Consider the following 27,976-nt stretch of genomic DNA (forward strand, 5'->3'; position numbering starts at 1 on the left):
AGGGCTCCCGTGCTAAGGGAGCTCAGGGTCTGGTAGGCGAGACAGGCGTGTTCGCAGGTAACGCTAACATGACGTGAAATCCCAGAAAAATGTGATGTGTGGGCGGGAAGGTGGGTGTCACGAGAGAACAAGTTGCCTGAGCCGCCTGGGGACAGAGAAGGAAGGCTTTCTGGAAGAGATGACCTGGAGCTGAGCCCTGAAGGTATCCATTGGCCAGGCCCAGAAGGAGGACCAGGAATCGTCCGTGGAGACCCAGAGGGGCAGCAAGCTAAGAGGGCTGTGGGGGACCTCAGAGCAGCTGAAGAGGCGGCCGCGGGTCTGGGCCGGTTGTTTCAAGGAAAGCTCTCCACTGAAAAGCAAGTTTGTGGCCTGATTTCCGATACTCAGGCTAGAAACAAACAGCCCCACACTGATCCCCCGCCCTGTCCTCTTCCTCCTCTATGCCCGCCTCCGTCCACCAGGCACTGCTTGCTTACTGACCTCTTCCTTCCTCGGCCTCCCACCTTCCCTCCATTCTCACTCACAAGGACAGACAGGGCAGGGATGGAGGGATGGAGGCGGCATTCACGGGGCTTCAGAGATGGGAGAAGCCACGCAGGCCTGTTTATGTTGAGGCCTTGCTTTCCCAGGTTCTCCTGGGCAATGACAGGACTTGATGCCTCTCTGGTGTAATCCAGGTACAAGACCTCCGCAAGGTATCGCCTGCTGCTTGACATCCAGCAGCCAGGAACAGAGAATGTGGAGCAACGCCAGCCGGCACATGTGAGCCATTTGGTGCACAGCCTTTCATTTATTCACGTGTGTTGTCAAGGCTGGTGGGGGGCCCTACGGCCTCCGTGTCTCTTGGTGACCCTGAGCACCTGTATTATGGGTCTACATGGAACCTATGTCACCTGAGCTCTGGGCCTCCTTATTGAGAGAATTGTGCCTACCAGATGTGATCTCCCTCCTCCACTTCCCTCCTCCACCCTGCCACTGAAATGACCCAGCACCACGTCATCTTCAGCTCCTCTCCTTGTTCCAGAGCGTAAGGCATCTCTTCCTCCTCCATGGCCACTACCCGTCTGCACCATCTCTATCTTGCCTTCTCAGGCTTTTGCCCATCTGTCATCTCTTCCCCATCCCATGTCTTAGGTCCTTCTTTTCAACCCATAAACATATTTATTCTAAGACAAACCTTGACCCCAGTTCAACCCGGCCCCTCTTCTATCTAATCCCTCTCTTCCCCTTTCTTACCAAACTTCTGGAGTCATCTCTGCTTCCGTCTCCCCTGTCTGCTGTTTAACTTCTCCATTCTAACCTCTGGTTTCATCACGCTACTGAAATTCTTTTACTAAGATCACTGGTGACTTTTTTGCAAAATGAGTCTCTCTCAAGCTTGATCTCATGGGACATTACATACGTGGCCTTCCGTGGTCCAGGAACCTCCCATCTCTCCATCTCCCATCATCCCCGAGGTCAATTTTATACTCCAGCATCATTAAATTGCTGTAATTCCTCATATTTATGAGGCCATTTCTCTCCTCTTGGCCTTGACGTGGGCTATGCCCTCCTCTTGGGATTCTCTTTTCTTCACTCTCATTCCTTCTGTTTTGTTGTTTTATTCTGCTTTTAATTTTTATTGAAATATAGTTGATTTATAATGTTGTGTTAGTTTTGGGTGTACACAAAGTAGTTCAGTTATACATGTGCATATAGCCACTCTTTTCTAGATTCTTTTCCCATATAGGCCATTACGGAGTATTGAGTAGAGTTCTCTGTGCTAAACAATAGATCCTAACTAGTTATCTAGTTGGAGAAGGAAATGACAACCCACTCCAGTGTTCTTGCCTGGAGAATCCCAGGGACGGGGGACCCTGGTGGGCTTCTGTCTATGGGGTCACACAGAGTCGGACACGACTGAAGTGACGCAGCAGCAGCAGCAGTTATCTAGTATGTGTATATTTTAATCCCAAACGCTTAACTTATCTTGATTGGCCAGCATCATTCAGAGCTGGGTGTGGGCACCACCTTCTGTAGGTATCCTTGATTCTGTTCCCAGGCTGAGTCTGGTTCCTGTGCCTCTATTTATCTCTACTGTTAACTTTTATCAGACAATGTTTTATTACCTGCTGGTGGCTCAGAGGTTAAAGCGTCTGCCTCCAATGCGGGAGACCCGGGTTCTGGGTCGGGAAGATCCCTTGGAGAAGGAAACGGTAACCCACTCCAGTATTCTTGCCTGGAGAATCCCATGGACGGAGAAACTTGGTAGGCTACAGTCCACGGTGTCGCATAGAGTCGGACACGACTGAGCGACAGAACGGAACGGATGTGTTTGTCTCGACCACACGCCTGTGAGCTTCTAGGGAAAGAGCCTTGTGCTTTATCCCAGCATTTAGCACGGTGGCTGGTGCGCAGTAGTGCCAGACTGGTGGCTACTGGATGAGTGAGTGAGTCCTGCCTGGACAAATATTCACAGACAAGGAGACAGCTGAGCTGAAACTTGAAGGGTGAATATTGCCCCAGAGAATAAGAAGACGAGGTAAGGGCATCAATGCTGTCTTAGGTTTGGTCCCCTAGAGGCAGAATCTGAGAAGGTGGTTCCTGAAAGTGAGGGCTATACCAGGAGCAGAGAGCTTAGTGAGGATGTGATCTAAGCTGGACACCAGCTTCAGCCACACATAGAACCGGTCCCCTGTGTTGGTCAGCCATTAGTCAACGGCTGCCCTTAGGGTGGGCGTGGGGCTGGAATAGGAGGTCATAATCTCCTGGGCCAAGACCAACCGTGAGTTATCACTAGCCCACAGTCACAATTGCTGAGGATGGGTCCCCCGAAGGACGCAGAAAGCACCACCACACTCACAGCAAAGGGAGAGGCATGTGCAGTGGGGCAGCTCAGTCCGTTTGGGGAGCAGTGAAGTGCTGGGTGTGGCAGGGGTGCAGGAAATGCGCGGGTTGGGCCTGAGAGCCAGGGGCCAGCTCCTGGAGAGCCCCGTAGGATGTGCTAGTCATATCTCCCATTTCATTCACACTGCAGAGAGGGTTTTGAGTGTTAATTGCATTAAAAAATACTGGCGAGGCAGTGAACAGTGAATGAAGGAGGGGGAGGACCAGGGCAGGGAGACGAGTAGCGGGTGTGTTTAAGAGTCAAGGCGGAAGGTGATGAGGGTCTGAATTAAGGTGGTTGGGCTGGGGGTGGGAGCGTCAGATAAGAAAGAGATTAAGGAGGTCAGAAGGGGAGGTATTTCCAGTCAGAAAGCAACCTCAGACCACCCCAAAGGGCAGCCACCTTCTTCTCCACCAGGAAGACCAGCTCTCTCTTAGCCCTCGCAACAGTCTTTGTTTTCCAGCTCTCACTCACCCAGCCACAAGCTGCAGGATTTGACTGATCTGAATCAAAATGGTGCAAGGGCCATACCGTTCTGGAGTCTGAAGCTCAGGGATTTCCTTGTTTTCTCAACTTAAAATATACAGGAGGAAACGTGTCAAGTACCCTCTCCACGTGAGACATTGTGGTGGGCGCCCAGCAGGGAATGAGGGGGAGGTGGATGCATAGATCGATAAAGTGTGGTCCCTCCTCTCAAGTCGCTTCTAATCCTGTAGATGGGACAGAGGTGTAGACAACCAGCTGTAATATGAGGCTGATGTCCTGTGCACTTCAGTAGCAGGTACACGTGCCTGATCTTGGCCAAAGGTGCAGAAGAACAGGAGAGAAGTATAAATAACTTGTTCTGGTTGCCCAGACAAGGGAGTGATTCATTCTGACCACAGGCTCCAAAAATCTTGCCTTATAGAAGAGCTGGCATTTAAGCAGGGTCTGGGGGATGAGAAGGATGTTGACGGGTAAAGAATAGCATCCTTGGCAGAGGGACCAGCAAAGTCAAGTCATTCTTCAGGAAAAAGAAGATCCTAAAGGATTTAATAAATTGAAGCTTGTCTAAGATAAATACACGGAAGAGCTGGAAATAGCAACATAAGAGTTCTAGGTTTGGATATTTTAGTCTAAACTTTAATTGAATTCTTATTACCCTCTCATTACCTTGGAGAAAACAATTTGAACTCCTGGGGGAAATAACGCTATAAACAGAAGGCACTGAAATAAATAGGTGTATTAGTGTACAAAGGATAGTCATTTAAGTCTGTTCAGATCCTAATAATAATAGTTGAGTGACAGAAACGACACTAAATGCAAAGATTGGATTCAACCTGCTTCAACCCCCCTCTGGGGCTGCCTCTCAGAAACTAATCATTAAAAGAGCGGTGGCGCGCGGGGGCAGGGCGATGTCTGGGTCACCTGGATTTGTCTGTGCTGACCCGCTTCCTCTTGTAGGTCAACAATGAACGGCTCTATCTGCCCCTGAAGTTGGGACAAGGGAAGATAAACATCTTTTCTTTTGGTTTTCACGTGGTGGTGGAAACTGACTTTGGGCTAAAGGTGGTCTACGACTGGAAGACCTTCCTGTCCGTCACGGTCCCTCGGAGCATGCAGAACAGCACCTACGGCCTCTGTGGCCGCTACAACGGCAACCCCGACGACGACCTGGAGATGCCCATGGGTCTGCTGGCCTCCAGCGTCAATGAGTTTGGACAGAGCTGGGTGAAGAGGGACACCTTCTGCCAGATTGGCTGTGGCGACCGCTGCCCATCCTGTGCCAAGGTGGAAGGTTTCTCCAAAGTGCAGCAGCTCTGCAGCCTGATCCCCAACCAGAACGCGGGCTTCACCAAGTGCCACAGCAAGGTCAACCCCACCTTCTTCTACAAGAACTGCCTCTTTGACTCTTGCATTGATGGGGGCGCTGTGCAGACCGCATGCAGCTGGCTGCAGAACTACGCCAGCACCTGCCAGACCCAGGGGATTGCGGTGACCGGCTGGAGGAACTACACGTCCTGCTGTGAGTCCTTCCTGTGGGCTCTTCTCACATTTTGATTGGTGTGGGCGGGCCAGTCAGCCAGTAGAAGTCAGAGCAAATCCAGTGTGGCCATTTCAGGACTTGCACTCTGGTTTTGGTGGGGGTTTTATGGCCGTGCCGCATGGCATGCAGGATCTTAGTTCCCTGATCCAGCAACTGAACGTAGGCCACTAGCAGTGGAAACATGGAGTCTTAACCACTGGACCACTAGGGATGTCTCAGGATATGCACTTTTGGGGGGTAAGGAGGTATACCCTTTGGAATTGAGTTTGCTATCTGAAGCAAGAGCTCAAACCTCCAAGAACTTCTGTCTTCTTATCTATAAAGTGCAGTTAATACCACTTACTTCCTTTATATTCCTCTGAAGATGAATCAAAATGTACATAAAGCAGAGGGCAGCCCATGTGGCTTGGGCTCAGCAAGGACGCAGTAGGATTCTAACAAAAGACAAATGGGGGAGAATGAGATAGTAGGTTGCTTAGTTCATAGTTGCAGAACCTCACTGACTCATCACTGTACTGACTATATGCTTTTGCTTAGTATGTTTTTCTCTTTGACTCACATATGTCATTTATCAGGGGCACGAGTGGTGAAGAACCTGCTTTACCAATGCAGGACATGTAAGAGACACAGGTTCAGTCCCTGGATCAGGAAGATCCCCCGGAGGAGGGCATGGCAACCCACTCCAGTATTCTTGCCTGGAGAGTCCCACGGACAGAGGAGCCTGGTGGGCTACATTTCATAGGTCACAAAGGATCAGACGCGACTGAAGCGATTTAGCACGCACGCATGTCGTGTATCAGTTTTTTCTTCAATGAAATATAGCAGAATATTAAAAACATTGGAAAAAGAATTACATACACCTGAGATTAACATTAATATTGCACATCGATTATATGTCAATGAAAACAGAGAGAATAAAGCAAAAGAACTAGAGCGCCTGGATTCTTGCCTTGCTCTGTCCGTAAGGATGGTTGTGACCTTGAAGCATTTCACTTTTCCTACTTGGTCGTTTGTCCCCCCCACTCCCTGATAGTGCTGCTGCCTGCACTGTTTATGCCACAGAACCATCAGGAGGATCAAATTAGATAATTGAAAGCCTAGCACACTCCAGGCATGTTAAGTGGTATTGTTGTTACATTCCTGGCTCACTTTGAGCCAAGTCCAGTGCTAAACACTTTATCAACATTATCTCCTCAATCACCCAATTAGTCAGGGAGAAACTGAGACTCAGAGGAGTTAAGTAACTTGCCTAAGGTCCTACAATTTCAGTGGCAAAGTCAGGGTTTGACCTTCCAGCCTCAAAGCTCCTGCTCTCAGCCCATACACTACATAGTGGAATAATTTGTCTGCATTTAGCACATCACAATAGGAAAAAATGGGGAAGAGAAACTGCTATTGGTCTTTGGCCAAACTGCCTGGGTCTGTTTTCCCATCTCAATCTCATTAGCTACAGCAAATTTCTTTTAGGCCTAACTGTATGAGAAAGGCTACAAATGGATGCTGAATGCAAAGAGCTCCCAATAAGTGATACAGCAGGGGTCCTGGAGAATAAAATCCCTTTTCATCCTGGTAAAGGGAGATGTGGATGAAAAACCAAAAACAGTGTTGTCGTTTAATGCTCACACAGTTCGTTTACATTCCACATAATTGGATTCATGTAGATTAGGAGGGGAGGGTGGGAGGAAGGGGGGAAACGGAGGGAGAAGATGCCATGTCAGCCAGGCTCAGTCCCTGAGTGAGGGGTTACAGGGAGCAATGCCAGTAGGGGCCTCTGGTGACTTTAGTACAATAAGTACGCCTATAAAAAAGTCAGACTGTGGATAAACCTCCAGAGCTACCCGGGGTTCACTGAGGTGAGCTCACTGGGGCGAGAGTGCTTTGTTGTCAGCATGCTCAGTTGCTCAGTTGTATCGGACTCTTTGTGACCCCACAGACCATAGCCCACCAGGCTCCTCTGTTCATGGGATTTCCCAGGCAAGAATACTAGAATAGTTGCCATTTCCTCCTCCGGGGTATCTTCCTGGCCCAGGGATCGAACCCAAGTCACTTGTGTCTCTTGCACTGGCAGGCAGACGCTTTACCACGGTGCCACCTGGGAAACCCACAAGAGAGCTTACCTTCCCCTAAATCAGAAGACCAGCCTCTGAAGCCAGGGGCCTAATCATGGTGCAGGACGGGGAGAGAGTTTTAGGGAGGAGACCCTGCCTACTGCCTCTTGAGTCCTGCTACAGAGCAGTCCCTCTTTTCCTGTAGCCATGCTGTGGTGGCCGCCGTTTTGTCTGGGTTCGCTGGAATGTGGGGCAGAGAATAGTGTCTGCCCACATTCATTACCTCTAGCTGCAATGAGCAGTGAAGAATTGCTTTTAAAGGAGGCTGATACCAGGAGCTCTCAACTGAAATTATGGGTATCAAATTCTGTCACTCATGGGAAAGAAAAAGAAGCAAGTTAGCACGCGCTCATGGCCTTACCTTTGAGGAGGAAAGTCCCTTACTTCTAGGGAGCTTGGACTCATAGGGCTGAAACTGGTGCAGGATGGGGAAACGGTTTGGAAAAGGGAGACTGTTCCTAAAGGCTATGAAGGCTATTTTCTTGTCCTTCTGTCCCCTCAACCAGCATTCTTTCCTCTCCCCTGCTCAGAGTTCTGTCCAGACATTAGTGGCGTCCTCTATACATAGTCACAGGGAGCTCCATACAAGTCAGAGCAGAGTCTGTCCTGCCCACCCTTGACCATGAGCCCCATCCCTGCCTGAACTTCTGCCTGCCAGCAAGGCCTAGGCCAGCTGTCCTCACCACAGTGGGGATAGTCCTTCCCTCACCTTGCCATTTCAGGACAAGGGCCAAGATCTAAAAGAAAGCTCCTGAAGAGGTGGTGGTGGTGACTGGCAAAAAAGAAAAGCTAAAATAAGACAAAAAAAATTACACTTTAGAGACGGCGTGTGGGTGGAGATGGGGGGGGCGGTGTGCGGACACAGTTGGAGGCAGCTTAGTTTTCCATTTTGAATTTCAGATTCAGAGAAAAGCTGCGGGAGCCTGAGTCCTAACTCAGCCATTCAATCTGAAAGATTGGTGAACGCAGGCTGGCTTGAATATGAGTGTTTGTAACCAAGTTTGGGGCTTGCCTGGTGGCTCAGTGGTAAAGAACTCTCCTGCCCATGCAGGAGATGCGGGTTCGATCCCTGGGTTGGAAGATCTCCTGGAGAAGGAAATGGCAACCCACTGTAGTATTCTTACCTGGGAAATCCTATGGAGAGAGGAGCATGGTGGGCTACAGTCCATGGTGTCACAAAAGAGCTGGACACAACTTAGCGACTAAACAACCACCACGTCTGACATGGCGTTAACCTCTGAGACATGAGGGCAGGAATAGCATCCCCCTGTCTCCCTCCCTGGGGCTTCTCAGGTGGCACTAGTAGTAAAGAATATGTCTGCTAATGCAGGAGACATGAGACCTGGGTTCGATCCCTGGGTTAGGAAGATCCCCTGGAGGAGGACAGGGCAACCCACTCCAGTATTCTTGCCTGGAGAATTCCCATGGACATAGGCACCTGATGGGCTGTAGTCTATAGCGTTGTGAAGAGTTGGACATGACTGAGCGATTTAGCACACACGCATGGCCCACTTCTCTCTTCTAAGAATTCATCCATTTCAACACTCACATGTTGAGAAATGAGAATGCTGTTTTCAGAAGAAAAAGGGTTAAGCCAAAATTGCCCGTTAAATGTATGTTTGATTGGTAACAAGGTAGGATGCTGTTGGTTATCAATAATATTGGCTGTTCCTATCAATGGGATAATTTATTACTGAATTACCCTTTTTGCAAATGCATTGGAAAACTCCTTCACCCAAGTTGAACAAATATGCTTAGAGGGGGGAGGGGAGGCCAGTTGTCTTTATTGCTAACCCCTTCTTAAAATTCTTTCAGCGGCATCTGTCATTCTTTCAGTCCTTTAATGGAGAACTTAAATTAGAGCACTTGATGGTGAGGATACAGTAGGAGAAGAAAATAATAAATTAATTGCAGGTACTTAGCTCTGATCATGCACCAGGCACTCTTCTCAGTGCTGAGTCCTCAATCATTGACTCCTATAACTTTACAGCAACCCTGTAAAGTACGCCCTATTTTTAAAAATTTATTTATTTTTAATTGGAGGATAATTGCTTTACAATATTGTGTTGGTTTCTGCCATATTAATAGTCCCACTTTCTAGAGGAGGAAACCAAAGCTCAGAGTAATTCAGTGACTTTCCCAGGGAAATTGGCTTAGGTAAATTGGAAGGTGGCTCCAGAGACAGTGTTCTCTGGCTCTAGGGTGCTGCTCCTCTTATCTGGTCAGGCCAGGAAGCCCTGGGTCGGGGGGAGCTCCTGGGTACCACAGAGGATACAGAGCTCTGTAGAACCAGGTCTGGGGAGGCATCTTCCAATCTCAGTGGGCCATCGTGACAATTAAATATGATGATGGCTCACACACAAGGATGTCTGGTGCCTGGTCAGCCACTGTTGAGCATCATTTTCTCTTTTATCAGAGGCAGATTTTGCTACTTCAAAGTTCTTGGTCAAAAGTCTGATAATTAGGCATTGTCCTATATCTTTCTCTGCAAACTCAATAAATTCTAATTGAGGGACTCCCCTAGTGGTCCAGTGGTTAAGAATCCACCTTGCAATGGCATGGAACACAGGTTTGATCCCTGTCAGGGAAACTAAGAAGATGCCACATGCCAAGGGCCAGTTGGGCCCATGTGCTGCAGCTACTGATCCTGCACTCTCTGGAACCCTTGCACCATAACTAGAGAAGCCACATGGAAGAGCCTGAAGCTATAACAAAGACCCAGTGTGATAAAAAAAAATTTTTTTTTTGTTGAATAACTTTAAAAATTCCTATTGTTACTACTACAACTGCTCCCACTATTAGTAACAGAAACTTTCATTGAAGTACCAGGCACTGTACAAAATTGCACTTCATTTTATCTTAACAATGATTAATATTTGATGAGGGATATATTAGTATCTCCGTTTTACAGATGAGGAAGCAGAGGAGCCAAGGTTTAGAAAGAGTAAATAACCTGCCCAAGGTGACAGTGCTAGTTAGTCACAGAGGCCAGGACTCAAGCCAGGTCAGCCTGATTCCAGAGCCTTTCCCAGTTCTATTTCACTGCTGTGTTGCTCTTCCCATGCATCCTGCCCACCAAGGGCACAAAGGCTGTATCAGTCCACTGGCCACAGCAAGAGACACATTTGTGACCACAATAGAAATCCAGGTGTAGAACCATCATCACTTTCCGCTCTCAGTACTTCATTTGGGTGGAGAAAATCAGAATTAGGAATTTGGAAGATTGTTTTTAAGAATCAGATATTGTATTAATCACTTGTCACATTCTCAGCACTGTTTGGGGGACCACAAAAAATCAGAAGTATGAAATATGGAGTTTATTGCCTTGTTGGGGAAATAGGACCAGTATACTTGAAACAACAGTAGACATTTCTAAATTGGTAGGTATATCTTCCCAGATATTAAAATATATTGTAGAGTTTCAATGCGTGCATGCTAAGTCACTTCAATTGTGTCCAACTCTTTTCTACCCTATGGACTGTAGCCTGTCAGGCTCCTTGTCCACGGGATTTGCCAGACAAGTCGATACTGGCACATGCACAGAAAAACCAACCAGTGGACCGATGAGAAAGTCCAGAAATAGCCCAAACACCAAAGAGAAATTAGTATATAGCAAAGCTGGCATTTCCAATCACTGGGGGAAGTGTATTACTCAATAAAGGACAAACCAGCAGGGGTAAAAATAATTAAATCCTTCCTTCATATCCTCACTCAAAACCCAGACAGAGCCAAAATTAAACATGAAAATTTAAATCATAAAACTACCAGAAGGGTTTCCCTGTTGGTTCAGTGGTAAAGAATCTACTTGCCAATGCAGGAGACTTGGGTTCGATCCCTGATCTGGGAAGGTCCCACATGCCATGGAGCAACTAAGCCTGTGCACAATTATTGAGCCTGTGCTCTAGAGTCTGTGAGCCAAAGCTACAGAGCCCATGTGCTGCAACCACTGAAGCCCGGGCACCCTAGAGCCTGTGCTCTGCACTGAGAAGCCACTGCAATGAGAAGCTCATGCACTGCAAGTGAGTCGCCCCTGCTCTCCAAAACTAGAGAAAAGCCTGTGCAGCAGCGAAGACCCAGCACAGCCAAAATAAATAAATTTAAAACAGAACAAACTACTAAAAGAGAACAAAGGCATATTTTTGGTAATCTAGGAGTAAAGAGGGCCTTTCTAAGCAAAACACCTAAAGCCACAAGGGAAAACATGATAAATTTGACTACTTTAAATTTTTATATTTCCATATGGCAAAAACATCATCAAGATCACAAACAAATGAACCAAAAAAAAAAAAAAGGAAGAAGCAACAGTCAAAAAGCAGTTGGTAAATATTTTAACACGTGACAAACAAAAATATATTTTTAATTTACAAAGAGCTTTCACAATTTAATAAAAAATTCAACAAAATGTGTAAAGGACATGAAAAGGCAATTCACAGAAAAAGATATACAAATAGATTATAAACAAAGGAAAAAGGTAATCAGTCTCACAAAGGATGCAAATGAAATAAGGATATAGCATTAATTTCTTATTGTGGTAAAATACACATAACAAAATTACTATTGTAACCATTTTTAAGGGTGTAGTTCAGTGTCACTAAGGACATTCATATTGTTGCGCAGCCACCATCCTCCACCTCCAGAAGGCTTTTCATTTTGCTCAACTGAAACTCTGTACCCATTAAACACTAACTCTCCATTCCTCGCCCCTTCCAGAGTCCCCTGAAACAACTGTTCTACTTCCTGTCTTAACTACTATAGATACCTCACATAAGTGGAATCATACAGTATTCATCTTTTTGTGGATGGTTTATCTCACTTAGCATAATGTCTCAAGGTTCATCCAAGTTGCAGAATCTCCTTCCTTTTTCAGGCTAAGTGATATTCCATTGTATGTATAGACTACATTTTGCTTATCCATTCATCCATTGGTGGACACTTGTATTGCTTCCACAATTTAGCTATAATGAATAATGCTGCTATGACAACAGTGTCTAAATATCTCTTAGAGACATTTCTTTCACATTTTTAAGTATACACCCAGGAATGGAATTGCTGGGCCCATAGGGTAATTCTATTTTCAAATCTTTGAGAAACCACCCTACACTTTCCCACAGCAGCTGTACCATTTTACATTCTTACCAACAGGACAAAGGGTTTCAATTTCTCCACATCTGTACCAATATTTGTTATTTTCTGGGTGTTTTTTTTATAGTAGCAATCTTAATGGGTATGAGGTGATATCACATTATAGTTTTGATTTTCCTGATGATTAGTGATGTTGATTTTCACATGCTTATTGGCCATTCATGTATCTTCTTTGCAGAAAGGTCTATTCAAATCCCTCTCTCATTTTTGTATCAGATTGTTTGTTTTTGTTGTTGTTGAATTTTAGAAGTTCCTTCATATTCTAGATGGTGATCTTTTATAGGTATAGCATGTAGTTTTTTTCCAAGGACCAGAAAGTTTTGGGATAAACAATCAGTGAGGATGAGGGGAAAATAAATCTCATATAGCCCTGGTAGGAGGACAAACGAACACAGCCTCTTTAGAGGGCAGTTCAGTTGCATCTATCAAAAGCCTCAATGCAATACCCTCTGACCCAGTTATTCCACTTCCAGGAATTCATTGTAGAGATTCGTTTACTCATGAGGGCAGGGATAAATGCACAAGGGTGTAGCGTCATTATAAACACATAAAATACACACAGCAGTGCAAAAGCCATGATTCAAGGCTAAGTGATGCGGAGCAGAAATTCCCACATAAGAGTAGTTGTACTTTTTTGTATTGTTATTTTTGTTGTTTAGTTGGTAAGTCATGTCAATTCTTTTCCGACCTGATGGACTGTAGCCCATGAGGCTCCTCTGTCCATGACATTTCCCAGGCAAGAACACTGGAGTGGGTTGCCATTTCCTTCTCCATGGGATCTTCCCAACTCGGGGTTTAAACCCACATCTCCTGCATTGGCAGGCATGTTCTTTACCGCTTTTTTTCTATACACTGACTAAAACTACAAGTTTCTGTAAAATGTTTAAGCAAATCTGTCTTTAATGATTGACTACCAGTTGCTGCACACAGGTGCTTATTGTTGGTGTTGTTCAGTCGCTAAGTCATGTCTGACTCTTTGCAACCCCACAGACTGCAGCACGCCAAGTACTTAGGTGCTTGGCACTGTTCTAAGTACACAAACTCACTCGTTCCCTCCCAAAAAGCCATGAAGTGCTGCCCTGGGTAACTGCATAGTGCAGATAAGGAGCTGAAACCCAGAGAGATTAGGCAATGGCTCCAGTCTCTTAGAGCTGATTCCAGAGCCCACAGTCTTCACCAGGACCCCAGTTGCCTTCCAGGAAAGCATCTACATACATTCAAAAACCACAGAACATTGTTGACATGGATTGGTCTCTATACACAGGCACACACACCATGTAAGTTTGCCTTTTCAGAAATCAAGGGGTTCAAGGGCCTACTGTTTATAAACTGTTGGTTTAGAAAAGGGTTCTGGAAGTTCTGAATTAGTGAAAGAATAGGGAGTTTTGCAGATAAGTTGGGACTCTACCTGGGGCTTGAAGAATGAGGGATCCGGGTTTCCCCTTGGTGGTCCAGTGGTTAAGACTCCATATTGCCAATGCAGGGGACACGATTCAATATTGGGTCAGAGAACTAAGCTCTCACGTGCCATGGACCATGGCCAAAAGATTTTAAAAAATAAAATATTAACACATTATATGGAATCTAGAAAAATTGTACGGATGGACCTATTTCCAGGGGAGGAATAGAGATGAATATGTAGAAAACAGACATGTGGACACTGAGGCAAAGGGATGGGTGCGATGAATTGGGAAAATAGGATTGACATATATACACCACACTGCCATGTGTAAAGGACTTCCCCACTGGCTCGGATGGTAAAGAATCTGCCTGCAATGCAAGAGACCCGGATTCGATCCCTGGTTCTGGAAGATCCCCTGAAGAAGGGAGCAACTACCCACTCCAGTATTCTTGCCCTGGAGAATTCCATGGATAGAGGAGCCTGGCAGGCTACAGTCCATGGGGTCAAAAAGAGTCAGACATGACTAACTAACACATATATACACCATGTGGAAGATAGACAGCTAGTGGGAAGTTGCTGTAAAGTACAGGAAGCTCATCTCAGTTCTCTGTGATGACCTAAATGGGTGGGCTGGTGGGGGAGCAGTGGGAAGGAGGTCGAAGAGGGAAGGGATATACATATAGGTATAGCTGATTCACTTCATTGTCCAGCAGAAACTAACACAAAATGGTAAAGCCTTTATACTCCAGTAAGAAAATGATAAAGGGGGTATTTGGAGACACTGGGAGGATGAAGAAGTGGGTGGCGAAGGGAGATGAACACCAGATGGGGACCTAAAGGCAGGAATGAGTGTGGGGCGGCCCCGGGAGACCATCCAGTGACTCATTGGAGTCAAGGTGCGTGTGGGGTAGTGGGTTTAAGGCAACAGGTTGGAGAGAAGCTCAGGGAAAACAGGGCTGAGCAGAGGAGCAAGAGGTGTGAGGAGCCGAGTAACCTCCGCCTGCTCTACTGTCCGTTGTTTGTTCCAGAAGCAGCGAGGAGAGGAAAGCGGGAGGGGGTGCAAAGCTTCCCCCTCACCAGGCCTCCATCTCCCCGAGTGGGTGAGGGAAGGCCGGGGGGGAAGGCGCTGGCAGCCCTGCGGGTGGCCCGCCCTGACCCGTGTCTCCCGTTGCAGCCGTCGCCTGCCCTCCGAACAGCCACTACGAGAGCTGCGTGAGCGTGTGCCAGCCCCGCTGCGCCGCCATCCGCCTCAAGAGCGACTGCAACCACTACTGCGTGGAGGGCTGCCAGTGCGACCCCGGCTACGTCCTCAACGGCAGGAGCTGCATCCTGCCGCACAGCTGCGGCTGCTACTCCGACGGCAAGTACTACGAGGTAGGGGCGCCGGCCCGCCCGGCTTCCTGGAGAGGCCGCGGAGGTCTCTCCCCGCTAGGAGGAAGAGGGGTCACGGTGAACCCATCTTCCCTTCTGATGAGGATAAGATGCTGTGGATTCGCAGGGAGGCGGAGAGGGGGACGCGGGGGGCGAGAGGTCAAGGACAGGTCAGATGAGGCTCCGGATTTGGCCCTGCGCTTGGGTCTCTCTCTACCCGCCTCCTCGCTGGCATTGTGCGTGCCTCCCTCTCTCTCTCCTCCGTGCCTTTCTCTAAGCCCTTCTGATTTCCTCTCCTGTAAATCTTAGTCTGAAAGCTTCTGACGTGGCTGCTGTTTGGAAACAGGAAGGCAGTGAATCTGATATTTATACCTGTCTTAGCTAAGGGCAGTTTTAACTGGAAAATACGGAGCTCTAGGCTGGGAGGACGGAGAAGGCACTGGCAAGCCACTCCAGTACTCTTGCCTAGAAAATCCCATGGATGGAGGAGCCTGGTGGGCTGCAGTCCGTGGGGTCGCTAAGGGTCGGACACGACTGAGCGAGTTCACTTCCACTTTTCACTTTCACACATTGGAGAAGGAAATGGCAACCCACTCCAGTGTTCTTGCCGGGAGAATCCCAGGGACAGGGGAGCCTGGTGGGCTTCTGTCTATGGGGTCGCACAGAGTCGGACATGACTGAAGTGACTTAGCAGCAGCAGCAGGCGGGGAGGAGTGGCTTTCTCTCTTGTGTCTGTGGCAGCTCCACGAGAAGGGGAGTGAAGGCTGCCATCCCCTCGTGTGTCATTTGTCCCTCTAGGACTGTCCCCGGAGAGTTCTGTCTGGACTGCTTAATGTCCTGTTTTCCACATCCTGCCCTCTGCTTCTCTCTCTTTGGGGGCTTCACATAGAGCTGATGAAGACGCCCTTCTTAGATATCACTGAGTAAAACATATGAGCTTGTGAAATCATTTACACTGCCACCCTGTAATCTTTCTTTATGTGCGGAATACTAAGCTTAAAAAGCTCTTGCCTGGAGAGCGTATTTAGCCCTGGGTTCTGCCTCTCGCCCATTCTCTGTTTAAACGATATCAACACCTGACATTGGTGAGTAGACAGTTAACAGCAGCGTCTATGCAGTAGCTGCTGTTTGCAGACCTCTGTGCTAGTGGTATTGTTGGGGATGATAAAGCATGTTCCCTGCCTTAAGGAACTTAAAAATCTATTCAGAAGAGGGGAAAAATGCACTTTAAAAACAAGAGGACAGTTACAAAATAACATATCAACAAGTGAAAAATAATACCCTACAGGACTAATCAATTTTAAAATGAAAAAGAATCAAAGCATTAAAAAAAACCTAATTGAAGTGTCTAAATTGAAAATAAACTAGGCAAAAAAGAAACACTGCTTTCTTTCTGTAAAGAAATATTGTTCTTGTTCAAGAACAACTAAGTTGGCTTTACTTTGAGAAGAAATAGAAAGAGATGAATATGGACATTACCTTCAGTGTCATTTTCAGCGGGAAATTTGTTTAAATGTTATATTAGAAAGATGGGGGAAAGTAGAATAGCAGAATTGATCAAAGAAGGCTTCTTGGCAGAGGTGAGTTTTGAAGTTAGCTCTTAGAGATATTGATTATTTGAAAGGAAGAGGCAAAACATGTGGGAGAAAATAATAATAGATTCCATTTTCCCACAATCTGGGAGAAGAGATAACCAGGCTCAAAACTGAAAAACACTATTTCAATCTCTGCTCCCCTGTCCAGAGATTTACTGAAATGTATCCATTTATCAAGTGTGTCATGCTTCCCTCAACAGAGATCCTGAGTATCTGTGACATAATGGATTGAGATTTGGGCTTGATCCTAGCTGAACCAACACTGGTGATGTGACACTGAACAAACTGTGTCATTTCTCTGAGCTTCTGTGGCCTTATCTCCAAAACATTACTAATAATACCAACTCAGTATGGTTGCTGTATAACCTATGCAGGTGCCTTAGTACCTGGCACCTAGCAGTTCAGTAACTGGTAGCTGCTTATTGTTCTGTTAATTCTCTTAAGAGGCATTTTATAAATTAAAAAAATCCAGGAATGTTAATGAAATTATGCATATAAAAGCCCTTGGAGCTCTCAGGAAAAGCACAATACAGCTCTCGGCAACTATTAGCACTATCAACATTAGTATCCACTTTTCATCAGAAAGTCAGTGGGTTTTGACAACAGCTTATATCTGAGAAGTAGCAAATTCACAGAGCAAATAATCCACACCTACTTGCCACAGTTCAAGCAAGCTTGGAGGCTTGTTTATATGACAGATTTCTTTGGAAATAAAAAGAGAACACATCTAGCCATTAGCATGTAGGGTAATTACCCAGCTGTCCTTATCAGGTCTAATTAAGGTTGAGCAAGCAGCACTGGGCCAGTCTCTTCACTGGGATGCTACTTTCATGATCAAGTTCTCCTGTGGGATGAGTTATGGACCCTTGATCATATCCACATACATCAGGTTATTTTTCTCTCTCCACCCATGCAATGTCTGACTTCTTATCTGAGAGAGGCCAGACCATCCACTCAGTTATTCTGCAAATCTGATAAGAGAAAGGAAGCCAATTTGTGAAGCTGCTGGCACCCAGAATATTTCACGGGTCTGGAAAGAGGTTCCAGGAACTACTTATACTCCATTTTAGGGGTGAAAGAATCAGGAATGGTTTTCTTGAGAAAACTCTTCCTGGAAGATTTCACCCTATTCCTACTTACCCCTGGATCTGAGTCAGATCTCTATTTGATATCCAGGGTTTTGATAAGTCTATCGTTAATGCAGAAAATTGTGACCAGACAGTAGAATAGGCCCTTCTTGTGCCATTAAAGCATCTTCTCTGGAAAGGACTATTTTAGAAAATTGAATTAATGCCTTGAGTGCCCTCATCTCTATGAAGTAAACCACTCATTGGGACCACACTCCACTTGAACAGTCATGACCAATTTCCAACAGTTCCCTGGAATTCTTAGTCTAGAACAGGTACAATCAAGAGCACAGACTCTACAAGTATAGCTGTGCCTACAGATTGTAGAAAGAGTGAAAAATAATAGCTGCCACCAATTGATGATACACTTCGTTGCAGGTATTTAATATAAATTTTTATAATTCCCCACTATCTGAAAGAGGATGAGTGGTTCTTCTCTGGTAATAACAGCAGCTATTATTTATTGAGTACCTACTCTCAGCCGGGAAATGTGCATCACACGTCTTATTGAATTTAATCTTCACAACTGCCTTGCAAGACATTATTATTAACTTCAATTTAGAGAAAGCAAACCAACACTCTGGGAAGCTGGCAGAGCCTCTCAGGGTGGCATGAGTAGGGTAGCAGAGCTGGGATTGAAACCCAGGTAATCTGATCCCAAAGCTTTCCCTTCATGGAACCTGTTATCTAGGTTTCTCACTTCAGAATATAGAAATAGAGGTATCTGCAACAGAAGTAAATTAGAAGTAGATTATTTACAAGGAAAGAAGTTTGGAACAGTGAGTATTGTGAAATGTTGAAACTGTCAGCTACAAATTGGCACTTGCCATCTACCTCTACAGGGATTAAAACATGTGCTGCTTCAGCTGCTTATTTTTCAACATTCCCTGAAAAGTGTTCAGGGTGAAGAGCAGAAATCAGGCATTCTGTGCTCTGGGAAAAAACTGGCAGGATAGGTCAAAATGGATATTTTTAGGAGCTGATTTTATGTGCCCAATTCTTGTAGCTCCTCATATCTAGAAAAGCACTAAAATCCTTAATGGTTGTGACTGCTCCTCATGACTAGCAGAAACCTGCAAAAAATAAGTACTTGATTGCATATATTCTCCCTTCACCAAAATCACATATATACTGACCCTCCCCCTTGCCTCTTTGGAGGAGTTTCCCAGAGCTATCTGAAATGCTGTCTCCTGGGCTATAGTCCTTATTTTGCCCCAAATAAAACTTAAACTTGCAACTCTCACATTGTGCATTTTTTAAGGTGACAAAAATGGTTCACCATCAGAATTGGTTCTCCCTTTCTTTAACCTAGTTAAGATTGAAGGGTGGGGTTTATCATTATTGAGTGACTTTAAATTTGTTCCTTCAAATAGAGCTGATACTTGTTAGATTAATTCCCTACCAAGTATTTTCCTCTTCACCTAGTTTTCCTTGACCTGCTTCCCATTATGATTAGTTGGCTGTGATTAGCTCTACAACCCACTGTGAAGATCCCCAAATTCTTGATTGAAACCAGTAGAGACTAGGCAGCATATTGTTTGGCATCGGAGTTACCCGGACGGCAGGTACTGTTTGACTTGAACCAGCCTCCCTTGTTGCAAATTCCAGCCCGGTTACTGACAGGCCCAGCCCAGCCCGGAAAGGGTCCAGGTGGACTGGGCTTTGGGGTCCCCAACTTTGACCACCACCAGAGTTTCATGCAAAGGGCGCCTCTCTTCCAGCCCAAGCAGCTGTTCTGGAACAGCGACTGCACGCGGCGGTGCCGCTGTTTCCGGCGCAACCTGATCCAGTGCGACCCGCGCCAGTGCAAGTCAGACGAGGAGTGCGCACTGCGCAGCGGGGTGCGCGGCTGCTTCAGCACCAAGACCTCCTACTGCCTGGCGGCCGGCGGCGGCGTCTTCCGCACCTTCGACGGCGCCTTCCTCCGCTTCCCGGCCAACTGCGCCTTCGTGCTCTCCACCATCTGCCAGAAGCTCCCCGACATCTCCTTCCAGCTCATCATCAACTTCGACAAGTGGTCGGCCCCCAATCTCACCATCATTTCGCCCGTCTATTTCTACATTAACGAAGAGCAGATTCTCATCAACGACCGGAACACAGTCAAGGTGACGAGCCTGTCCTTGATTCTTAAGAAACGTGTCCTGGAACGAGGGCCTATCTAGGGGTCTGTTTACTATGTTTTTCCTGGATAATGAGCTCAACAGGCTGTTTATTTCATACATACCATACACAGGTAACCAGATTTTAGAGAATTGAAAGTGTAAAGATTCTACAGGCATAAGCAGGGGCCCCATTTAGTCCTTCGCTTACTAGTGGTAAAGAACCCACCTGCCAGTGCAGAAGACATAAGAGATGTGGGTTCAATTCCCGGGTAGGGAAGATCCCCTGGAGGAAGGGCAAGGCAACCCACTCCAGGATTCTTGCCTGGAGAATCCCATGAACAGGGGAGCCTGGCGGGCCACGGTCCATAGGGTCACAAAGGGTTGGACACAACTGAAATGACTTAGCACATACGATTCCAAAGGCCTTGCAGGATATGCACAGTATCTCAAGGACATAAGGTCAGCGTGTATGCTAATAAAGCTTCGGGTGATAAAATGGTAGTTAAGTCAGCTTTTACTCTGAATTAATTTCCAAAAAGATTCTCATTTGTTTATAAGAGTTTGAAGTTATTCTTGGCTCTGACACCTGAATGAAGACCGACTCTTTCATCTCTGCCATCCTTTCTAGAAAATGAAAGACAGCAAGCGTTCGCCTGTAAACACAGCTACCTAAATAAAAACGGGTGGGAGGGATCGTCCCTCACTATGAGAGCGCCCCCTAATGACACGCGGAGGGAAAGAGCACAGAGGAGAGAGACGGTGGATTTCTCTTAGAGTTGGCTCTTCTCTGGGAGAGTTGCCGGGTTTCTTGTGAATCTTACAACGGTATATAAATAAATGTGAATCTCCAACCCACCCCCATAACTAATGCACCACTCCGACCTGTATTCCTCCCATCCTTCCATCTGGGAAGATAATCTGCTCTGAAGTAGTGGTGGTGATTCCCAGTTACCCAGTCACTGCTAAACCAGTTGGGTGCAGGCAGACTTTGGAGTCACCCCGCCCTCCCCCCACCCCGTGTTGCAAATTCCAGCTAGGGAGGGCCAAGGAGAGAGCCAGCACAAGCATATTAATGTTTTTGGAATTCAGTGGTACTGTATCTGCTTTCCACCACTGGCTCAGATAATCATGCACTGGGATATCTCTATTTAAAGAGTCATCTAATAGCTTAGTATCCAGCATTAGGCAAAAGACTGGTAGGGTTTTGCAAGCTTCAAAGGAAGAGTCTGGATTTTAATACTGGTTTTTACCTTCAATGAAAGTTAATCTGCTACTGTTTTTGACACTCTAATTCCTTTTGCAAATTGGATCACATGGACATGACTGCGTGGGCCCAGAATATATCAGCAAGAAAGCAAAAAGGGATCACCTGAAATCAAAACTGACATTGTGCTGAATGAAATAGTCCCAGCCACCAAAATAGTAAAGAATCATATTTTTATAAGACTTCTGCTATGTTTTTTTAAGCAACAAAAGTTACTGATAACCTAGGGGGGGAAAGAGCAATTTCTTTTGTAAGTATAGGAAAGGCATGTTATGTTCTGTCCTAAGGGCTAAGAAAAGAAACAGTTATAAAGCAAGAAAATGACAAATGGAGAAACTACTGTGCCTATAGGGCCTCTGGGAGGGCATCTCCTGTTCGAACATTATAAATAAGAAAACAATAAACATAGCAATGATCCCCAGATTCATTTTAACTGTGTTAGACTCTCCTTAGCGCAGGATTGGGATTTTCAGTAATTGGTTTATGCTGGAGAAAGTTTTATACAAAAATCTAGCCACTTGTTGTGCATTTTACCTTTCCACCATTTTTATGTTAATCTCTCTGCCATCATAGTTTGCTTCTTTGGCAGGAACTGTGGACAGCAAGATGAGTGAGCACTCACATTCCTGGGCAAACGTCAGCAAAATACGAAATTCAGCCAAATCTCCTTGCTGCCTATTCCTGTAAATAAAGCTTTAGTGGAACATAGCCTTGCTCATTTAGTTACTTTTGTCTGTGGCTGCTTTTTTTGCCACAAGGATAGATCATATGGGCTGCAAAGCCTAAAATGTTTACTCAGGACTTTTACAGTAAATATTTGCCAATCTCTGCTTTGAGGGTCATTTACTTCTTCTTTCTCCTTTAACAGGTGAATGGCACACAAGTGAATGTTCCGTTCATAACCGGCCTGGCAACCAAAATCTACAGCAGTGAGGGGTTCCTGGTGATTGACACCAGCCCCGACATCCAGATCTACTACAATGGCTACAACGTCATAAAAATCAGCATCAGCGAGAGGCTGCAGAACAAAGTGTGTGGCCTTTGCGGCAACTTCAATGGGGACTTAACTGATGATTACGTGACCTTGAGGGGGAAGCCAGTGGTGAGCAGCGTGGTGCTGGCCCAGAGCTGGAAAACCAATGGCATGCAGAAGAGGTGAGCATCTCCAGTCACTAGACTCAGTGATCCTAGTCCTCCCGCGTCTATGACCAATGTTGATGAGGGAGGCCCTTCATATAGCAGCACCCTTTCTCTCCTACAGAGAGCTAAGCTCACGATCTTTGGAGTTTTCATCATACAAACAGGCACAGTAATTTCTTGAACAGCAGAGGAAGTAAATAGGCTTAGATGATAAGTCTGAATTTTTGTGTCATCCGGCCCTTGGCCAAACAGAAGAGGGTTCCTAGGATTAGAACTCTAAAGCCTTGACCAACTGCCCAGCTGGTCAAGTTTAATTTAAATGCGACTGGGCATCCTTGCTGAGGGTGGTATTAAGGGTTAACCCAGGAGAAGAGGGTTGAGACGTCATGTCTGTGCATGCTAAGTCACTTCAGTCATATAGCCTGCCAGACTCCTCTGTCCATGGCATTCTCCAGGCAGGAATTCTGATGTGGGTTGCCATGCCCTCCTTTAGGGGATCTTCCCGACCCAGGGACTGAGTCTGCGTCTCATGTCTCCTGCCTTGGCAGGCGGGTAGTTTACCACTAGTGCCATCTGTACCTCTTACCAGAGGCTTGGTTGCGTAGGCAGAAGTTGGTGGAAATCTAGAAAGCCCAAGAAAGCAAGAAAGTAGAAGTCACTGAGGTTATTATCAGGCCCCTCTCTGGCCAGCTGAGATAGAAGGAGCTAAGCAAGTTATTTCAAAGGTGTTTAACTTAAGAGTCCTTCCAGACTGCCGAATCATGTGAATTCCTCTCAGGTTCTAGAGATACACTTCTCTTTCTTGGCATATCTTTGCTTGTACAGTGATTCTGTCCCCTTGAGCTTTAACATGCCAAACGTCAGCTGAATTCCCAGATGTGGGAATGAAGCTCTCAATGCTCTCTGACTTTTCTGCAGGTATAAACTGAAAAATGTGCCATAAATTAGACCGTCCTGTGAATTGTGGGACCCAGAGCTGGAAAGAACCTTGGGCACAATCTGGTCCAGTCTCTTCCTTTTCTAGGTGCAATGGAGGCTAGAGTGGAATGATTTAGATGAGGGGGCACAGTAAGTGCAAAGCCTGGATTAGATTTCAGAATTCCTAATGTGATGCTTTCTCTAAAATGTCACTTCTGGGACCCACAGTTAGAAAAATGACTCCTTTGCACATTAAACTATTCTGGGGCTTCCAAAGATGAGCAAGATTCAGCTTCTCCTTAGGAATCATCATTCTGTTTGAGTTTCCTTTCCCTTCTTATTTCCTCTTTTCTTCTTTTATAAATGGTTTTAGCTTGACACCAATTTTCTTGAGATTTTCCTTATGGTCTCTGGTAACTAGACTAGAAATGGTTTAGAAGCTTCTGGATGTCCTTTCAAATCTTTTACTTTACCAACAATTATTATTTTAATTTTTTATTAATATATGTTATTATCATTATTGTTATTGGTTATTATAGCAATATCTGTTAATAGTTATTGTGTCAATCATATCAGTCGATTATATCAAAGGTTGTTGTTGTTTAGTCGCTAAACAACAGAGTTGATCATGTCCAACTCTTTGTGACCCTGTAGACTGTAGCCCTCCAGGCTCCTCTGTCCATGGGATTTTCCAGGAGGCAAGGATACTGGAGTGGATTGCTATTTCCTTCCCTAGGGGATCTTCCCAACCCAGGGGTTGAAGCTACATATCTTGCATTGGCAGGCGGGTTGTTTTTTTTTTTAACCACTGAGCCTCCAGGGAAGCCCACATCAATGGTTTATGGTTATCAATATCTACCCTTGTCTGACACGTTGGCTACTATCATTTTATATTACCCTCGCTCATCCCAGTGGTATAACAGTAGAAATTACCCTGACTTTCAAACCCTAGCCTGGGTTAAGGTTGGGATCAGCACCCACATTCACTTCTGGGTTAGCTGAAGAGGTCACCACTGTGGTCTCCCCTCCCCCACCCCCACCCCCACTGGCCATCTCAGATGCCTGGTGTTGCCTCCTAGTCTGACTACATCTTTCACCCCCAGCTGCAACGAGCTGCAGTTCTCACAGTATGCAGCCATGTGCGACAACGTGCACATCCAGAACATGCAGGGCGATGGCTACTGCCTGAAGCTCACGGACATGAAGGGCTTCTTCCAGCCCTGCTACGGGCTGCTCGACCCCCTGCCCTTCTACGAGTCCTGCTACCTGGATGGCTGCTACAACCAGAAGAGGTTCCAGCTCTGTGGCTCCCTGGCTGCCTATGGGGAGTCCTGCCGCTCCTTTGGAATCCTCAGCACTGAGTGGATTGAGAAGGAGAATTGCTGTAAGAAAATTATTTTATTTCTGCAGACTCTTCTGTGTGTTAGAAAGCACAGCTTGGCCAGTGGCGTCACTTTGTCCGGGGCTAGCCACTGGTCTCCATCTCAACCTGTAGATCTGCTTTGGGGGTTGAAGGGTGGAGAGGTGTGGGCTGCAGGAGATTCTGTGAGGGGGCACTTTCAGTGGAGCTTGACTCCCGCTAGGTCCAGTTATGGAATTCAAAATATCAACTGAGGAAGGTGGGGTTCTCTGGGTTGGAAGAGCACCAGTGTAATGACTTCTAACAGAGCATGGGACTCCTAATTGATTTCAGTGCCCCAAATTCAGCTCTCCAAAAGCTCCTTTCACATGAGTCAGAGCTCAGATCACAAAGAGAAGGCAGGTGGCAAATGGCAGATTGAACTGGCTGTATCTGCCTGGTTTCAAGGAAGCCATGATTAGATTTATAAAGGGATTATATGTGTGCTGTTGATAAAATAAAAACCTATAGACTCTTGCATTTTTTTCTGTTGTAAGAAAACTATTTTGATGTCCATTATCCATTATTCTCTTTGTTTGTTTTCTTGCCATGTTAATCAGATAGAGCAAGTAAGTGTGTGCCTCAATGCACATAAATTTGTCATATCCGTATATGTGTGTCCATGTACATAAATGGTCACTCTGTCCCATGAATGCAGTGTGACACTGCGTCCGTCAGAATGTGTGCTTGTCCCTCAAGGCACAACACCAACCCCATATACATACAGGTACTGCCGTGAAAACTGGCCCTGTTTGTTTCAAGGCGGAGTGTTCTCATCAGTAAATCTGCACACCACACCTGACAAGAGTAGGAATACACAATTCAGAACCTAAAAACAATGTTGTTAATTAAAATATGCACTCAATGATTTCAGAAACTCAAGCAAATGGAGTAGTTTCTGTTGGCAATCAATAGAAATGTTTTGTTTGATAAACTAATATTTTACCCTCTTCTGTTAGTAAGCAATACTTTAAAGAGCCTAAACTGTTTTGAACTTCAGAAATTGTCTGGAATTTTTTAAAAAATATCAGTTTTTGTTTTTAACCTCAAAACTTATGTCTGTATTGGGCATGTTGTATTTGCCAAGTAGTAAATGGCCCACTCTGTAAGTGAGGTTTTTGCCTTCTTGGGAGCTGTAACCTCCACACTTTTTTTCCCTTATTTTCCTAGGTGGTTTGCATATTGTGTTAATCAGCCAGCACATTCATTGGGTGGCTGCTGGGTGCTTAGCACTGTCTTAGGTGCTGAATGCACTCGGCAATAAATGGGTATTTAGAAAAAGAAGCTTTTAAGAAATAAGTATATTTGGTGGAATATTACTTAGCCGTTAAAAAGAAATAATGCCATTTGTAGCCACAAGGGTGGACCTAGAGAGTGTCATACTGAGTGAAGTAAGTCAGACAGAGGATAAGAAATATCCTATGTGTGGAATCTGAGAAGAAATTATACCAGTGAACTTATTTACAAAACAGAAAGAGCATCACTGGTTTAGAGCACAAACTTATGATTGCAGGGAGGAAGGATGGGAGAAAGGATGGTTAGGGAATTGGGAACGGTCATGTACACACTGCTATATGTAAAACGGATAACCAACAAAGGGCTACTGTATAGCCCAGGGGACTCTGCTCAATGTTATGTGGCAGCCTGGATGGGAGGGAAGTTTGGGGGAGAACGGATACATGTATATGTATGGCTGGGTCCCTTCACTGTTCACCCGAAACTATCACAACACTGTTAATTGGCTGTTCCCCAATACAAAATAAAAAGTTTAAACTGAAGAAAAAAAAAAAAATAAGTAAGTGTAGTTAGCTGATGGTGAGGGCTCTACTTTAGTCGTCTTTCCAGGAATTAAGACAGACTGATGCGACTCCATTCCTGTCCTCTCACCTGTTATAATAGTTATTTAGCAGAAGGTCAGGAGAAGCATCTGCAGTTATGGGACAGCTTGAGGGGTTTGTTTTGTTGTGTTTTTAAACTCTTGAAGCTAACTTGGCTCATGCTGGAGTTGAATCATGGCTGTTTCTTCAACACTTACTGTTAGAAACCATGACAACGAGGAAGATGATTACACCTGGATAGGGAGCGAGAGTCTTTAAATAAAGAAATGAGTGTCTAAAAGAAAGTGTTTTCCATTAGTGGTTCTCAAACTGAGATGTTAATGCGCTTGCAGGTGGCCTATGGGCTCATCTGCTACAGAAATATTGTTTGTAATCTGTCGGTGATGACACTTCGCATACATTTGTAGTTTACTTAGAGTTTTCCCTGTTTTGGCAAAAAAGTGTCATTAATCTCAGTCAATGCTGGCGAGTTGTGTGTAGATTTTGGTTTGTCTATTTTTACAAAATTAAGTAGAAGCATGTGGACCACGAATCAAAAAAAAAAAAAAAAAAGATTAAGAAGTCCTGGTTTAAGGGACCTCTCTGGGACCTTACTGGCCCTGAAGTCTTCATTCTTGACAACTACTTGTTGAGCATCTACTTTGAGGTGGCCAGGTACTAGGAATATAGAGGTAAATGGTTTGGACTCTCCAGCTTATATAAATATGAAGATTTGATGCACATGATGGTGGTCCAGAGCAGTAAGTGCAGGAGTCTCGGGACATGCTGGCAGTTCAGCTTGTCTGTATCTTCCATCCTCCTCAGTTACCTTCACCTGTGCGTGACCTTGGGTACATTTCAGCTGTGATGCCAACTTACAATACTTAGCTGGCAGAGATTGTAAGGGTTGGAAGAGATAATGCCACCAAAGCATGCAGCACATAGCAAAGACCCAATTGTTAGCTATCGTCATTACTTTCTGAAGGCTGCCCTGTCTGTTAATTTGTGTCTGCCATCTGACCATCACCAGGTCCATTGAAGTGGCAAGGTCAGAGTGTGACCACATGCTGCCGGGCATGGGTGTGAAAATCAAGTTGTGTGTGTTTCTGTTTGTTTTCCTTTTTAGCAGGAGTGGTTGAAGATCCTTGTGTGGGGGTGGACTGTCCCAACCGAACCTGTGAGCTGGAAAATGGAGGGGAGCTGTGTGGCTGCATTGAACCCCCTCCCTATGGAAACAGTGAGTGACCCCTGCCACCCCACCCCCAGGACAGGCCCAGTGGGAGACGCCTGGCAGCCTTGTAGAAAGCTCCCGGGTAGGAGACCGCATGTCCCATGCTGTGGGTTAGGGACCCAAATGACGAGGTTTTCATGAGCATGTAAGCAGATCAAGAAAGGAACCCGACCTCTTCAAAGTAGGCTAATGTTCATTCCCTTGTAGCTACATCCCTTTCTTCAATAAATGATAAATTTAAGTTTGAAGATTCATAGAATCAGTCAGCTCCATCTGAGGCCACGTTCAACATCAGAAAGATCCAAATTGATCTTTTAGACTCACAGGGGGATAGGGTGGTTTGGCAAAAACATGAAACAATCAGGACGAGAGTGCCAGGTGCTTAAAGACGTGTTTAAAGCCAGCTTTATCTTCCCCGAAGCTTTTCAGCAGGTCCCGAAGAAAACTGAGATGTTGAAGCAAACTGCA

At 45.6% G+C, this 27,976-nt stretch overlaps 1 protein-coding gene across 1 annotated transcript in view; it reads left to right on the forward strand.

The window, feature by feature from the left end:
* The window catches only part of TECTA (tectorin alpha), an 82,311-nt gene that overhangs the window by 41,832 nt on the left and 12,503 nt on the right, over positions 1 to 27,976 (forward strand). The window contains exons 11-17 of the mRNA XM_088843023.1: positions 4,310 to 4,871; positions 14,719 to 14,918; positions 19,359 to 19,742; positions 21,872 to 22,158; positions 23,092 to 23,094; positions 24,141 to 24,445; positions 27,404 to 27,514. Of these exons, the coding sequence (XP_088699149.1) occupies positions 4,310 to 4,871; positions 14,719 to 14,918; positions 19,359 to 19,742; positions 21,872 to 22,158; positions 23,092 to 23,094; positions 24,141 to 24,445; positions 27,404 to 27,514 (1,852 nt within the window). The remainder of the gene's footprint in view (positions 1 to 4,309; positions 4,872 to 14,718; positions 14,919 to 19,358; positions 19,743 to 21,871; positions 22,159 to 23,091; positions 23,095 to 24,140; positions 24,446 to 27,403; positions 27,515 to 27,976) is intronic.

The sequence above is a fragment of the Moschus berezovskii genome, chromosome 14, assembly GCF_049115385.1.
Source record: "Moschus berezovskii isolate FMDL1 chromosome 14, NW_MosBer_1.0, whole genome shotgun sequence".
Lineage (NCBI taxonomy): Eukaryota > Metazoa > Chordata > Mammalia > Artiodactyla > Moschidae > Moschus > Moschus berezovskii.